Source organism: Gavialis gangeticus, unplaced genomic scaffold (assembly GCF_001723915.1).
Source record: "Gavialis gangeticus isolate Ggan-Ray unplaced genomic scaffold, GavGan_comp1, whole genome shotgun sequence".
Taxonomy (NCBI): Eukaryota; Metazoa; Chordata; order Crocodylia; family Gavialidae; genus Gavialis; species Gavialis gangeticus.
The window spans coordinates 12,137,233-12,152,079 of NW_017728998.1; the positions used below are offsets into that span (position 1 = coordinate 12,137,233).

Here is a 14,847-nt window from a genome sequence, read left to right on the forward strand (position 1 = left end):
CCATGGTCATGCAGCATTGGCTGCCAGCCCAGTGCTCGCTGCGGGTCAGTACCAAGCTGCAGCTAAGCTTTCGTGGCCTCATGGCTCACGCCTTGCAGCACTCCTGCCCTGGTCCTAGGTGCCCCAGCCATAGTTCAGCTCCTGCCCCTCCTATCCTCCCTCACACCCCATAAACCACACACACAGATGCATCCTCCCCCCGTTGCCTGCATGAGAGGACTGTGTGTTCCAGAGCCATACACCCACACCCCACAAATGCCACACAACCCCCCAACATACCCTATGCCCTCCACACAAAGCCACACTCCTTCACAAATTCCCTCCACACCCCGCTACTTCACCCACCCACCCACACCATATCAAAGACTAAGAATTTATTTGTGGGTTATTATACAATCATCTCTGTATACAGTACACAAACACAAATCATGACAAAAATATTTTTTGTAATAAAATTAAAATATGTTCTAGTAGGTGTTTGACTTCTACTGTATGATTTGTTTTTTTCTGGATCTAAGATAGCAATCCCTCGCCTTCCAAAGAGAGTATTTCCAGGGGGTAAGTGGAGGGATTTCTGGTGACAAAGGTCAAGGGTTACAGGTGGGACTTCTGGTCCCAAGATGGCAGTCACGGGGCGGGGCGCCTGTCAAGGGGCAAAGCTACCCATGCAGCCCTTGACAGCTCACCTAACCTCGTTAAGTGGCCCTCCCCACATAATAATTGCCTGCCCCTGCCCTATGCTGTCACTATGCTTAAAAATAAGTATTTTTGTGGATGTTTCCAACTGATTGTCCTATCCTAGAATGACAACCTACAGAAACTGTAATGCTTTTTTGGCCTACCAGACAAACTGTGTTTATCAGCTTTTCTTTTTGTCTCCGAGATCCCAACTAGAACTATAAAATATTCCCCAAAGATTGTATTCTAAACAGAGATACCCATAAAATACATTCACTACCTTATGGTATATCTACCACTGAAGGAAGTTGTGAGAAGGTTGTAGATTACATAATATTCCATGTTATGTGGAGATTAAAAAACAGAAGCATAATTAACTCTTTGCACAAAGTAGAGTAAGGGTGGCAATCTACTCCAACTAATTCCACTGCATTTGATGGTGTTTTCAGCCACATAACCAAGCTGTACTTGTTTTGAAACGCAGCTTTGCAAAGAGGAGCATCTACTTTCCATTGTATCCATAAGCTTATTTCAAAAGCGTGAATAACTCTGTAGTCTATCGTTTCCGTGCCTCGTCTGATTGCTTTGCCAATGTGGTGCACAGTTCACAGAGTTTTAGTTATCTGTTATACTTCGAATACTTGAAAAATAAAAAAAAACCCAAGGGGGTTCCAAAGTCAGCATACAAATCTAAACCAATTCCTATGTATGAGTCATTCAGTTTTATATAACCTTAGAAGCCCTACTGATCTTTTGATAAGCGGGCAACATGAAAGCATTATCATTAAACAGTAACAACACTTTACAATTTCTCTCCTGACATAAAAATGTGCATTTAAGCTTCCCCATGAGATGGCTCGTGCACTTTATATAATTTTTTTTTTGAGAGTCCAAATATGAACCCCAAAATAGGGCACATGACTTATGAGGAGAGGCTGAGGGAACAGGGCATATTTAGTTTGGAGAAGACAAGACTGAGATGGGATTTAATAGCAGCCTACCTGAAGGAGGGTTACAAAAAGGATGGAGCTGGACTGTTCTCAGTGGTGACAGATGACAGAACAAGGAGCAATGGTCTCAAGTCGCAGCCAGGAAAGTTTAGGTGAGATATTAGGAAGAATTTTCTCACTAGGAGGGTAGTAAAACACTTGAACAGGTTACCCAGAGATGTGGTGGAATCTCCATCCTTGGAGATTTTCAAGACCTAGCTAGACAAAGCTTTGGCTGGGATGATCTAGTTGGGGATGGTCCTGCTTTGAGCAGGGGGCTAGACTAATGACCTCCCTTCCAAGCCTCATTTTCTATGATTCTATGATTCTAAACCTTTCAAAGCTTTCCCCGAGGGGTAGGATTAGCTGCTACTGCATCATAAAACTTGTAAGAGCCCTTTAAAATACCTTCTATTACCCTAGAATCAGTCATGAGTGCTCCAAAGCCTTCTTAGCCAAAGATGCATTGTGGGAATTGCACATAGATTGTGTGTACTGTAGTACAATTATGAAAGAACATAAAATTGCCCAAAGATCTCAAGGAAAAAGCCAGACATATAATAAGTTATTCAGGATGGAGGACAACAAAGTTGCTGATCCCTCACAAGATCAAAGGCTATACTGAAAGCCTCGTCCAGCTTACATGACTGTAAATCAAAGGCACAAGCCATTAGGGCTGTGCAAAGCTTTAGTTGCTCATTCGATTCAGCAGAGATATGGCCCAATTTGACAGCTGAACGTCTGAATCCGAATCAAATCAGGAGACCCTTTAATCTCTCTGAATCAAATCAGAACCCTCCGAATCAATTCAGACAGATTCGGAAATTCGATGTTTCAGACACAGACACAGCTTTATATGTTTTTTCCACATATCTCAAGGTATCAGGCGCGGCTCGTGGCTGACCCAGAAGCGGACCAGAAGCATTTCCAGTCCACTTACAGGTCCACCATGGAGCATGCAGGGTACCCTCCCCTTGATCCCTGGCTCAGTGACTGGTGTTTCCTGGGCCTGGGAGGTACCTGTGGTCCCCCCATGGCTGATCGCAGAGTACTTCTGGTCCCTTTCAGGGTCCACCGCTGAGCACACAGGGGGTCCCCCTGCACTCCTGTGGGATGCTGCATCCGCCCCACCATCTCAACATTCACAAGCCATATCTAGTACCTCGAGGTATATAGAAAAAACATTTACAGCTGTGTCTACGGCTGAATCACTGATTCTCTGAATCAGCATTGAATCTGCAGATTCAGATTTGGCCGAATCGAATCAGGACAGTGGCCGAATCCAATCACTGTACCCCAAATCGGGCCAAATACAAAATGAATACAGCCCACTTTGCACACCCCTACAAGCCATGCACCAAGAAAATCTAGATAGGAGTTAATGATTCTATGATTTGGGATGAAAGATCATTGATAATCTGTAGCAGATTAGGTGAACTAAATCAATCTTTCCATTGGATGTAAGCACCGCTGGATCTAAGAAAACATTATATTTAGTGGCTCTGATCCCAACATGATCTATTATCCTGGAAGCCATCTTGAAAGAGGGAAAAACTTTGCTAAGTAACACCTACACTCACACCAAGAGATATCCTCTCTTTGACAAGGACTTCCTTCTCCATTCTTGAACACAAAACATAAATCCATAGCTGGGATGAAAGTCGTCCAAACAGAATTTCAAGTTTAATGAAGAGGAAAAAGGGGAGGGGGGACAGGGAGGAGAGAGGCAATGGTCAAACTGTAATCTATCTCACCAGTAAACTTTTGGTTGAATTTGATAATGTTTTGGAAGGGTCTACCAAGAGGCTATAGGCTGTATGAATTATACCCAAAGCTCCTAAATTCATTCAACTGCATAAATTCCTAAACTGAATCATAGTAAAGTAATATACTCTTATTGTATTTTCAAATGTGTGTTATAATGCAACACACTAACACAAGAGTAGTCCATTTATTTCATTTAGATTCATTAAAAATAAAATCACCTCATAAGTCTACGAATGTTAATTTTTGAGTTGCAACATTCATATTTCCCATGTGTAGAAAAGGCATCATTTCCATACTTGGGTGTATTCAAGGCTTTGAACTTGATATATATATAATATTAGAGAAGGAAAATAAAAATATAATGTAAGATCCTCTATTTCATGTATTAGAAAACAATATGTTTTCCTCATTAAAGCCTCAGATATAAATGCTATAAACCATGAAATTACCTTTGAGCCCTTACTGAAATAACCAGTTCACAAATAAATGATCCATGCAGAAAGGAAAGAGAAGATTAAAATAATAAGACAAAGTTACATTTTCATATCAGGAGTCTAAAAATCTCAGAAAATAATTATTGTTATAGGACTTAGCGAACACAATGGAGATTCTATTTAAACATGTAACACTGAACAATTGTATTTAACAAAATTATTGAAAATTACCATTGGGCATATTTTTCAGTATTATGAAGAATTAACCCTAACAACAAATTAGAACTGCAATGTAAGATCTTTGCTCATATCAGAGACCAATTAACATCCATACTTCTGGATCCTTTTCAGAATCAGACCCCAAACAAATATTTTTATCAATCTGAAGTACACACAACTCACTACAAGTGTCCAATTGTCTTACAGTCTCCTAAGAGGTTATACTCACAATGAGGTAAAGAAATACTATTTTCCTATTCTGTAGTTAGAGAACCAAGGCAAACATTTTCAAAAGTACCTAAGTGATTTAGTATTCTAGGATCCTTTTTAAAATTGATTCTGGCACTGCAACTCCCACCCTTAGATTCTTAAATGTCTGCAGCTATTGACAGTAGACTTAAATTGTCCAAGTCACTCAAATGCTTTTGACAATTCTACTTGTGTTGACCAGCTGAAGCCAGACAAGAAGTCTGTGGAGAGGGGCTGTGACCAGAACCCCTAAATATATGACTGGTACCCTAACCACCTTTGACCTGCCATGTATGTTCAACAGATAGCACGACTTGAAGCAGGGAAGTATGAAACAAAGATGCCATAATAAAGAGGCATTTTGTTGCAGAGGAAGAACTTAGCTAACAGGAAAGTACATTTGCCTTTCCTACCCAAAGAGTTCTTCTTCCAGTTTAGATTTCAGTTAAAACTACTCATTATCTACACATCCAAAATGAAAAATTAAAAGCTACCTCAAAAAAAGGAGCCAGGCAGCAAGCTATGAATGGATATCTTGGCTCTGTCAAACCAAGGGTAAGTTAGATGAGTACCAGAGTTGCAGAACCTTCAGAGAATACCCTATTGTTACCTACCATGATGGGCCAATTGAGAACAAGGCCTTTTATTTATTTTTTAACTGAGCTCTTAGATAGCATCTTTCGTCAGTAGATAGTGGGGCACTTTAGCAAGGACATCAGCATCATCAGATCCATCTTACAGATAAGGAAACTAAGGAATAGAAAGTTGAAGCGACTTGCCCAAGTTAGCAGACCAGAAAGGAAGAGTACCTAGGTCTTCTATAAATAAAAGCATACATATATATAACAAGAGAATAAGAGATGATTTTGCCCTGAAGATTTTACAACCTTAACTGAAAAGACAAACGGGGCGGGGGGGGGGGGGGGGGGGGAGAGAATACTCATAGTGAAAACTGCAGACAGCATTCTTATTATTTTGTCAGTATCTAGAATCTGTTTCTTTTATGCACCCTTTTCCCACGAAGGGCACATAACTGGGGAAGAATTTATGCTGTATGCTCAAGCTTCCAGGGATAGTTCCTCTGCTCAATTTTAGGGCCACAGGATATGGTGGGGAAATGTGTTACCCGCCCCCCGCCCCGAGGTCTTTGGTGGAGTCATCGCTGGTGCTTTAAAAAAAAAAAACAGCCAAAGGAAATTATGCACTCAACTTCCTTTGAAAGTCAATGGGATTTGGGCACGTAATTTCTATTAGTACTCCTCAAAGAATTCCATTCCTAGTTTCTTTCATGGTTATATGCCCAGCCTACCATTTTTCCAACTACGGGGCAGTATTGGCCTTTATAACATATCCGGTAGCCTTGGCATGGCATCCAAAATGATAAACTTATGATTTTTATTATTTAATTCATATAGCTTTGATAAAAAGCCAAACCAGTATTCCCAGAAGCTTGTAAAATATACTAGGCTGAAAGTCTGGATGCCAAGTTTCAGCTCGGAGTGAAGTTTTATGAGCACAGTTAAAATCACTGAAGGGAGGACAGAGCTCTATATAATAGAAGGTCCTATGTAATGGAAATACCGACAAACCTTTAAGTAGAATGGGGCTACCACTTTAACATATTTGCTCCCTAAAAATCTGTATAAACTGAATTGCTGAAACCCAGCTACAAGCTAGGTCAAGTCATAAGGGCCAAAATACAACTTAATACATATTAGCAGCCTACAATGGACAAATGTGCAAGTACATTAAGGTTTTAATATAATTATAATTGTTGAACATGTTCAACCAATTAACTGCAGATATTCTGTTTATCTGAAATCCTGCCAAAATTGTGAACTGCAGTCAAAACAACATGATACTGTGGTCCTTCAGCAAAGGATACACACTTAATCAAAAGAGAGACCAGATGCAAAGAGCCAAAGCAAATATCTTATCTTATATTTTATAAATTACCAAATGCCATATTTAAAAAAATTCATTGGTACCCGTATCAACTTCCCATATATTTATTTGATAAAGTTGCATTAAAAAGTTCATGTCGCCCATTAAACAGCAATAGTTCCAGAATAACCCTCTGCATGTGTTTCTTTTTAGTACAGCTCTTGGTGGTCAGGATTCCATTAATGTAATGTAAGCATAATGTAAATAGCTAGAAAATGTCAGTTAGAGCTGCTGTGCATATAACTTGTAGAATGAAATAAAATATGGGTTTGTTCCCTGAGTTTATTATCTCCTAGCTGCACTACTACAATATAGTTAAAGTGAATATACGCATATCATAGAAGAAAAGAGAGAAAATAATTTACCTTTAAGAAAGAATTATTTAAAAACCTTGCTGTACAGTTCCTATTTAGACAATTTGCACTGCTGCAAAAGCACTTTTTTCCAACAGCACCCCCTAAATAATTAAGCTGTTCCTTTTACCATACTTCCTATATTACAAAAGTCATTTTCTCACAAAGAATCAATAACTCATTCCTTGCGTCAGTCATTTTTCTCCATTTAACTGAATGGACTGAAGTCCAACACTGCAAGTTACATTACCTTTGAATTATGCGTGTGATTTAAAATTCAAAGTACTACGCTAAGGAGCTTTTTAGACTGACCACTCTACAGTCTCTTCATATAGACAGTCCCTTGCAGACTTCCCTGACAGATTTACAGCACAACAGTAACTTTGCAACAGTTAAAACTGTGAACATTAACAGGAAAGCTTTGTCACAGAACAAAGCCAATAACTGTCCCTTGGTAAAGAAAATAAAAAGGTAAACCATTGTGCATCATTTACAAGGGGGGGGTCCCTTTAGATGAGCCAATAAAATGCATTCTATAATATTAGAAATTGAATCCAATAATTTTCAAGTGAACTTCTCCCACAAACAAGTCAACTAATAAATCAGTTCAATAATTATAAAAAAAACTAACCTTGTATTTTAGTTCTTTTAAAAGGACAATAGAGAGAAAATTGGCTTTTAATACATCTTTTCCCTCCACATTTTAGATGATCATGTTACAGAATATCTGAACATAAACTTGCAGTTTAATAACAGGGGAATAAAAGTAATGGCACATTTTAGTTCAAGTTATGGAATAAAAAGTGCTTTGATTAGAAATAAAACAGTGACAATCTATACAGACAAGAATAAAAAAAAGATAAGACATGGAAAAAAGAAATCTAATAAGAATATTCAGATACTTTGCTCAAATTGTAATAAATGTGATAAAGGGAAACAAAAAAGAATATTAGAGCTTGTCTTCAAACACTGTAAGCTTCAGAAGCTCATATCAATTTAATTAACTACCCTATCTCAAAAGAATAAAACAATCCAGGCAGTCTTACTAAGTTAAGAGTATGGGTTTTGGGCATGATGCTTTGTCATCTGTTAGCTGTCTGTTACATTTACAGTATATGTCTTAACATTCGTATCCTCCAAAATTAACATCCCATTACTGTCTCAAATATGTTTCATTATTTAAAGTTTGGATTCCACTTTCCTGTAAAACTACTTTACGGTTACCTTCTTACCTATGAAGCTTAACAACAACATCTAAATGCAACTGGACACTGCCTACTGTCACACTGTGTCCAGAACTGCCAAGGGTGAAAGCTTTCCTCAGACTAATCCACATAATTGATATCTTTTAGGTCCCTTTGCTTTTTCTCTTGTATTGTTAGTTTCGAGTTCCCTCTCCCTCCCATAAATTTAACAATATTGACAACGTCTCTGTGTCATGACCCATGATCCAGGGAAAATGTACATCCATACTAATCAGAAAGCATTTAGTGAATTTTCATGTTAGCATACCTCTAAAATCAATTACTGCTTTCTCATTTGATTGATATATATTTAAAAATAAACAGTTCCACAAAAAAAAAAAGTATCTTTTTTAATTTAGAAATGCTCATTCATTCAACCTTAGCATCCCACCAGACTGAACCTCAGCATTACCTGAAGCATTAGAAGAAACCAAACTGGCAAAGTTGTTTTGCTAGTGTTAGGTAATGCTTTATCTTCAGCACTCTGGAAGCTCAGCAAGACTTCCATTCAAAGCTGCTCTCCACTCCATTTCGGCTCAGCACCCTGAATCTGTACTTCACCAGCTGCTGATGTTCCCTGTATTAAACTGAGAATTTGTGAGAAAAGCAAAACTTCCTGCTGTGTGTTAGCTTTGCATGAGAACACTCAACATCAAGTAGTGATATTCTAAGGATGCATATTTTTGTACACGTTGTGTCGTCCCCCACCCCAAGAAAAAAACATTAAAAATGTCCACCGATTAAGCACTAATTTCAGCTGTCCCAATAAGAAGGAAAATTAATTATGCAGTTTCTCTCTCAAACTGGTTTAAGGTAACATCCTAATGAATTAACCAGGTAGTACATATCCTGATAGTTTCTCAAAAAGCCATTCAGCTTTGATCTTTTACAAGGAAATAAGCAGCTAAATGATACTAACAAGTAAAATATACAGGTTTAACTTCGTTATCAAGTTATTTTCTTTTGGGGGAAAAGAAAATATTCTTCTTCCAAAAGGCATGAGCTGATTGCTATCTTAAAGCACAAGCAACTTTTGAAAAAACTAACACTGAAAGAAATTTTTACCATTTTGGGCTGAATTATAAACAAAGGTACAGTGTCTGTTCTTTCTGAGTACAACAGAGCTGTAATTCTTTTTGCATGTAAAGTTTCACGAGATCAAAATACTGTTTAGCTTTAAATCAAAGGATCCGTTATTTTAGTTAAGTCTAACAATACTAGAAAGTAAAATTCCTCATCTGGGGCTGTAATATTTGCTGAAAAAAATCTACTTCAAAACATTAATCAAATTTTTCGCCTACTGGGCAGCCATATGGTAAAGCAGCATGTGAATCTCACAAACTTGCTGATCTTCTGTAACTGGGTGCTATTAATTACGCTTGCTGCATCCATCTCTTGGATTTTCGCTTTGTGAAAAAAGTATTTATTGCAACAGCTTTTACAAAACAAGGGAATGAAAATCACAATTGATTAATGAGCTGAATGGAAATATTTCCGTTAGCAGGTTTTTAAAATGAATAAGGATTAATACCATGGATAGAAATGAACCCAAGTTGTGTTCCCCACACACGTTTTTTGGACAAAAAAAGCTACAACATGCATTATTCACTGAACAGGCTTTAGGTGACAAACAATGTGGTTTAAACTCATTGAATAATAAAAAGGCTGACTGTCCTATACACTTTAACATAAAACAGAGATGGTTGTTTTATGATTTAGAAACAAATTTTATATATGCTCTTCAATTAATTGTAAGGCTCTTTCCAATACCAATAATAGCAAAATGATTGAGAATGTCATCTCTGTGTTGTCTTCAACTCTTAACGGCACATTAGCTCATGCGCTCTCTGAGATATTTCATATAATATAGCAGATATTATATGAGATCCATCATCTCATAGGATGTTTTGGACCCAACCAAGGTAATTTAGAGTGTAACCCTTGATTCAACACTAGGCACTATTGAGCCAAACCCCAGGGCAACCCTCTCCCATTAAGTACGGAAAGGAACGGTGGATTGACTCAGTAGGCAATGGACTCAAAGCCCAAAGGGCTAGGCCAGAATTTAAAGTAACTCGTTAGCCTCCTGTTTTGGCCTGGTAAAAATAGGGTGAGCTAGGCTAAGGGAACACCAAGGCTGGATAAGGCAGGGAGATCTGTATGCTACTCATCACATTCCCACCCTTTAAAGTTAAAGAATCAAAGTGAGAGCAAAGGGGCAAAAATAACACGAATATGGGGAAGAACAGAAAAAATGATTGCTTCCAGCCACCATTTAAGTGAAAGGCAAGACTATGTTGGAAGTTCAGCTAATAGAAAAAATAAAGTTTTAGGCCCTTATCCGTAGGAATAGGAGCTGATGGAGTCACTAGCTATTAAAAGAGCCTCAGTCGACTACAGTTACTGTTGTCTTCGTCCTCATCTAAGACAAGGAATCCCCTTGTGATGTGCTGTTGAATAACTTCAAATGGTATCTGTTTAATAGATTAGGTGACTAGAATATTTCACCAGTTATCCAATGGATGTAAATTTTTTTGTGCTGGGCAAATGAAATATTAGTCAACATTTTCAGAATCTCATACAAATCTCCATGCCTTCTCTAAAATCATTAGGTCTTTTAGCTTACAGTTCAGTGGAACTTTAAACAAATTGTAAAATAATGTAATTGTAAAATGTATATAATGACTCATCTAAAAATATCCATCTCTAACTTAAGATTAAAATGAAGAGTGAAAAGCATTTTTGGTTTGAGTATTTTGGGTTTAATATTAAAGTAGCAAAATAACAGGTTTGAATGGATTATGTAGAGATAAGCTTTAATAATCAAACTTAAAATAAAAATTATTGCAAACCTATTTGTTGTTACAGGGTTGAAACCAGGACATAGCACTACTTTTTAGTTTTAAAATCACAACTTTTGGTTTAGGGTTTTTTTTTTTCCATTTTAATTCTACACCTAAACCTATACTTTCAAAAAAAGATGGAAAAATATTTTAAATTTCTGGTGAGACAAGTTAGTTAAGCTGCAAAGCATTCTTTTCCAAAGAAAGGGGCTTTTCAAGCCCGGCATGAAACGTTTTTTAAGAAGTTTTAATTAGTGACCCAAATGTATGCTGTAACTTTTCATCACCTCTTGGGTGATCTCTAAACCTCTCCTGCATACATTGACTGTCTGCTTAAAAGTTTAAAGAGCTAACAAAATGTTTTAACGAGATACAAATCTCAGAGATCATTAATCAATATGTTCAATGTTATTTGTGATAATTCATCATGACACGATATTAATGGGTTACTGTACCCTTCAGAGGTGAGATTAATGCAAATGAGCAGCCACAATTAACTTTACTGCTCCCAACTCACAGGAATGGACAGATGATTATAAATGACAACTATATGTCAATTACAATATCCAATAAAGTGAAGCTTAGAGGGCAATCTATCTACTTTTATAGTTCTTGCTTGACGTAGCTGAATTTAGCTCAACCCACTGTTGTCACAGGGTAGCCACTGTTTTGAAGGAGGGGGTAAAATTTTTAATTTCAGATTTGTTAAGAACTGTTTCAAAATGTGTGCCTAAATGTATTGTCTGAAGAATGAAAACTGCAGGAAACCAAGAACAGATGCTGCATTCTTCATGAGCTAAAGAAAATTGTGTCTGTTTTCAAATTGCAACAGCAAGGCCATGAAGAAAATAACCTGCCCTGCTGTGTAATATATTTATTCAATTAAAAAAATACACATTAACGCGGCATCTTCAAAGACCTTATATTTGGTAAACTGTTTAATCACTTATCACACTGGAGCTCCACAGAGGTTACAAATGGAGGGTAACACGTGTGTGTCCACATATGCACCTTTGAATTCACAAATACCTACATGATCATTTTTTAAGGCACAAGTGTCCTTGCAGTGGAGAAATAGGCCATATCCTGGCTCAACTGAAGTTAACGGTGAAAGTTTCATCAACTCCAATGGGGCAAATAGAATTTGCATGTTCATAATCCTAAATGTATGGCAGATTCCCACTCCCTAGAACATATGTTCCATGTAAATTCATTATACTGAAACTTCAAATAAGGAAAAAAATTGACACTTCAGCAATGGTACACTTAGCTGTACACCAACATGTTCAAGGCCTGGGAGTACTAGAGCCCTAGAGCTTTCTGTTCGTTGGTTCGGAGAGAAGGTGGCCTCTAGCTACAGGAGTTTCATCTTTACAAGGAAAAGCTGCCACTTTGCTGTTTTTATTCAGCCTGTGGCGGCAAACATCGTCCGAGTGGAGGCCATGCATATTGGCCTCTTAGACAAAAAGGAAATGCGACGGTGGTAATCACTAAAATCAGGCTAAAATGGTACCAAGTCCAAGTCCTGTGAGCAGGAAAAGAATTCTTTAAAAAAATGCAACAGTATGTTTCTTATCAAGCCTTTCTGTTCTTTACAGCTTTTCCAATGCAGAGCAACCCACCATAATGGATGCGGACACAGATGTGTGTCACTAACTAGAAGTCTTCATGTAGTGCTAAGGAATGGCCCGAACACAGAAAGCAAAGGCAGTGTTACACTTTGCATTTAGTTCAAGTGGTAAACTACAAGAAGACAAACTTAGCTGTTCAGTATATATGAAATCTATGGCATAGACTATATATACTGGTATACTGTGATTGTAGAACAAGCTAAAAAACAGTGGAACAGATTTTGGAAAATTCAACAGTACTTAAGAGGTAAATGGGATGCTTTATTTCCTGTGATGGGGGGGAGAGGCAGGACCACATTAAATGCCTTTAATTTACTTTCAAGGAAAGTAACTACAGAAGGGAATAGAGGAAAGAGGGTCATTTCAGTGACTCAATATAAAATTTATTTTTTATTATATGTAGAAAACAATAAAAAGAGTTAAGATTTTCTGCAGTGTAATGTTTCCCTTCATACATGACCAAGACATGGAAGACAAAACTAAGTGCCTTTTGCATATGTACGTGGCAAGAAAAACAAAAACCAAAAGGTCTTAATGTGCAGAATACACAATGTTGCCACCTCTCATGGTTTTTGGTGTTGTTCTTAAAGTCCATGCTTCAGGAATGTGAAAAACTTAGCTCTTTACCTATATTTATATATAAATTAAAAAAGGAGCTACATTTTTCACATTCCCGAAGTGTAGACTTCCGGAACCATGCCAAAAATGATGAGAGTTTGCAATACTGAATACAGGTAGACTCCTGGGCATAACTGGCCACTGAATTCAAGGGATGCACCGATTTTACATCATACTTGTGGATAGGGGCTTTACTTTGTGGACCAATCACAAGAAAGAGTGTTTCTCCATATCATTTTTCATGCCTTATTCAGTAAACTACAGACGCAGACTACCTATAAACAAGGAATCTGACTACAAAAATAAAGTTGTAAATACCTTGCTTAATCAGGCTTTCACAGCTGAATAGATCTTTTCAAAGCAATATTTTCCACAATTTTATTCATTTGGTGTAGTTACACACCAAACCACGTGGGTGGGTTTTTCCTTTGTGCTTTTTTTTTTTGTTTTGCTTTGTTTTGTTTTAAATCTGGACAGCATTGCTGCTTTTGTTTCAAATTGCAAAATTTTTTCAGGATTGAGAAAGTAGTTCTCTCTAAAATATTCTTCATATCTTTCTGATGTTATTTTGTGGATTTTGCATACACCATTTTCTGTCAGAAGAAAAAAAGTTTTCCACCAGGACTTTTAGAAGAACCCTAAAAATACATCATGCCACGACAGTAACCTAACATACAGTCATGATCCCACTCAGATAAGAGTGGTACGTCCTGCACATCACCTACAAGCACTAATTTTCTACATAAGAAAAGTATATCAGGTAATATTCAGAACATCCAAAATTCAACTGAATGAGTAACTAATGAATATGAACAAACACCAAATCAGCATATTAACGCATGCGTGCGTGCACACACGGGGTGGTATTTTTGTTTTCTTTCTGGATTTTTCCCCCCCTCTAATTAATCAACAAATTCAAGTTGGTTAAATAAAACCTTCTTCCAACGCCTCCTATTTAATTGCAGTTTGGCACCAACAAATATATATCAAAATTATAGTATTTCCCTTGACAGGAAGCTCCTTGCTTCCACACACAGTTATGGCTCTCTGCAGAGTAACCCAGAACTGCTGACAACCTTGAACACTGCTACAACAATATTACTATACTTGGCAGAGAAGTACCCTTGCGGCAAGAGAAAAGCTGTAATTTTGACTGTCACTTCACATTACACTGGATATTATTTCACTGTATACACATGCACACACTCACAAACTCTTAATAGAGTACAGTTTTCTCACTACCCAGCTCTTCTGTTACAAATGGCAATATAATACTCTTGAACCACCAATGGGATCCCTGTTAAAAATGAGCAATTTACATCACTGAAATATTTTGTTAAAGCCTCTCTACCACCGACTATTTTTCTTCAAAAAAAACTTAACCGTCCCTTATTGCTGTGCAATATGCAATACAAGTATTCTTTCCGATCCACAATTTATTGTTATTTTTAAAGAAAAAACACATTTATAAAAGAAAATGCTAACCCAGATAACGTCCAATTCTGTTGTATTTTGAGAATGTGGTCTTAAGTATTTGACTAATTACCGATACTGTTAAATATCCAGAACTTCTTTCACACTTTGTCTTGGTATAAGTGAATGACCTAATGTAAACATCTGTCCAATTTTTTGTACAGCAACAGCCTCAATACAGAGACAGTATTATGCATGTCATTAAGGTCACAGGCATGTAGCTAAATTGTAAAGTAGCAATATTCCCTGGCCTCTTCCACTAAGAGATGGTAGAGGCAAATAACTGAAGAGCTCTCATTTTATACAGGCTAACATATACAGTTAAAAATCCTTCTAACGTGTGGAACTGCTTGCCTTGCAAGATGGATTTCACTGAGTCTCTGTTAAAAAAAAAAAAAAAAAAAA

The 14,847-nt window shown here is 37.3% G+C and overlaps 1 protein-coding gene across 12 annotated transcripts in view; it reads right to left on the reverse strand.

The window, feature by feature from the left end:
* WWOX (WW domain containing oxidoreductase) overlaps positions 1 to 14,847 on the reverse strand; it is a 795,240-nt gene that overhangs the window by 668,618 nt on the left and 111,775 nt on the right. Inside the window, exon 1 of one of the 12 annotated variants that reach the window (XM_019505510.1) lies at positions 8,290 to 8,406. The exons of the other annotated variants lie outside the window; for them this stretch is intronic. Within the exon in view, the coding sequence (XP_019361055.1) occupies positions 8,290 to 8,385 (96 nt within the window). The 5' untranslated portion in view covers positions 8,386 to 8,406. Of the gene's footprint in view, positions 1 to 8,289; positions 8,407 to 14,847 lie in introns of those variants that run through there. 12 annotated transcript variants of the gene reach the window in all.